General features: G+C 31.8%; 1 protein-coding gene across 19 annotated transcripts in view; it reads right to left on the bottom strand.

Moving 5' to 3' along the window:
* The window catches only part of LOC122260480 (uncharacterized), a 97,211-nt gene that overhangs the window by 47,398 nt on the left and 47,313 nt on the right, over nt 1–2,500 (bottom strand). For all 19 annotated transcript variants that reach the window (XR_006223824.2, XR_015191662.1, XM_043027771.2 and 16 more), the window contains exon 3: nt 655–819. Coding sequence is in view for 17 of the 19 variants with exons in the window: in XM_043027771.2 (XP_042883705.1) it covers nt 655–819 (165 nt within the window). In the remaining 2 variants the exon portion in view is untranslated. The remainder of the gene's footprint in view (nt 1–654; nt 820–2,500) is intronic.

The following is a 2,500-nucleotide window of genomic DNA, read 5'->3' as shown; positions in this document are numbered from 1 at the left end:
TGTATTATACTATATATATATATATTTATATATAATATATATACATACCAAAAAAAAAAAAATAAAACTATATATATTGCATTATACATATATTTACATTATATATATATATATATTGATATATATTTATATATTATATATATATAGAAATATATATTATATATATAGATTATATCATTATATATTAATCTGATATATTAAATATATATATATATATATATATTATTATGTATATATATGTATATATAAATATATAAATATATACATTGTATATATCTAAATATATATATATATATTATATTCTATATTTATATATATCTAAATATGAAATATTATGTACATATATAACTAAAATATATATATTATAGATATATGTATATATTGTATATATATATATATGTGTTTTCTGGCCGACTGTGTATAATAATACTATATCTAGGGGGATGGCACTTTTCCTGGTATATGAAAAGGTGTCAGAGAAAACACGCAAATGATTCTAGAGAGAGAGAGAGAGAGAGAGAGAGAGAGAGAGAGAGAGAGAGAGAGAGAGAGAGAGAGACTCATGTATAAGTATAAAAGAGGATGCTAAACGCACACCCCTGGAACATCTTCCTTTAGATAAAAAAAATCCAAACTTCATACAATCGTACTTACTTGGGAAGCATAGATTCGAAATGGGCAGACCTTCGATGACCTTGACCTCGTATTTATCGCGACACTTGCATTCGGTATAATTTACATCGTACTCGATACATATGGTGTGAACATCGTGGTATTGGCACTGGTCTTCGTGAATACATGGTTTTCCGAGTAATGCAGCTGTGGAAGGAGAGGAGAGGATTATTTTACATTCATATGCGAAAGATTTGCAGTATGGAGGATATATATCTTCTTGCTAAGGATACAAAATATGGCCAAAAAATTGATTTTTTTAATAAAAGGGCAGATTAACCTGTTCCTTAATCACATCAGTTTCAGATCAGGGTATGAGGATGATGAAGAGGATTATCACCATCAAAATGATTATGGTTATGATAATGATAACGTGTCGATGATGATAATGATGATGTGTTGATGATGATGATGTGTTAATAATGATGGTGATGATAATCATTGATCAGTCCACTGTGTGGCTATTCTTCTGTGCATTTGATCTCCCCTTTGCATACAGCCTATTTATAGTGTTATGCATATTATATTATTATATGCATATTATATTATTATATTATATGGGATATCGAATTTATGCAAACCGTAGTTTACAGCCTGTCGTGGTCTATGCTTGAGCTGATGTTTTTATTGCATTTGCTATAAAATTAAAAAATGATGGAAAACCTGCATTCGAACCCTTGATCTTTGACTTCGATCGGAATGAGTTGTGTTTTAGCTTTTAACATACTGTCTCAAGTGCCGATGCTTTAAAATTATTCAACTTTATGTGTTCCCCTTTTTCAACATTAGCTTTCAGAAGAAGTCAGAATAGAAGCTGTGAACAAACACATTATCAATCCATGGAAAACAACACGAAGATTGAACATTAGCTCATCAGCGGGGAGTGATTTCTAGCCAGTTAGAGCGAGTGCGAGAGGTGGGAGGGAGTGCATGTGTCCGTTTACTTGCATGCGACGGCGAGGTGCGTAAATGCATGTGAGTTTGTACCCTGAGCCACCCCTGCATAAATTCGTGTCCCCCATTTGAACTAGGCTAATTTTTAAAAATGGACATGCCACTGGTTATAAAATACCAAAGAAGAAAAATGTCTTAGATTTCATCAATCCATCGATTCCATTTTACTTTACGCATTATGAAACTGAATTTGTATCCCATTTGTATCTGAACCCAGGCTTACAATTTGTATATCTAGGGTCAATGTCTGTGTTGGTTTGACGGATATATATATATATATATATATATATATATATATATATATATATATATACACATAACTTCAAAATTTACATTTTTCCCCCATACCCCATTAAAATGACCTGCACACGTTTGCCCCCACCCACTATATAAACCTTTCTAAATACTCTTGTGCTGACAGTTAACAATGAAGCACGTGGAAATTAAATATGACGCCATTATGGACATATAGAGAATGAGCATATATATGAGAATATATGAGCAAAGGGAATGACCGCAAATTATGGAAACCATATCAAAAGAAAATGTTTTAACTAGGGAATTAAATTATCCAATCAGCCTGGAATGTTTAGATCTCAAAAGACGACCTTAATTCTTGGAGTGCAAAATTACTAGAAATCGTCAATAAACATTGTCTTCACCAAAGGGTGAAAAAATACACAAAGGAAAGAGGCATGGGCAAGCCGGCTACGTTTGACCTAATATTCACAAGAAATATGGATGTTCTGAAGGGTCTAGAAGTCTGTCCTCCATTGGGAAATCCCGGCCATACAGTAATTAAATTAAGATTGTGCCTTTAAAAGTAAAAAGAAGAAAATAAATGGACGCAAAAACGATAGGTGCAGTTATAAAA

Source organism: Penaeus japonicus, unplaced genomic scaffold (genome assembly GCF_977035675.1).
Source record: "Penaeus japonicus unplaced genomic scaffold, GWHDUDI00000001_assembly GWHDUDI00000015, whole genome shotgun sequence".
Taxonomy (NCBI): Eukaryota; Metazoa; Arthropoda; class Malacostraca; order Decapoda; family Penaeidae; genus Penaeus; species Penaeus japonicus.
This window is presented reverse-complemented; position numbering and strand designations above follow the sequence as displayed.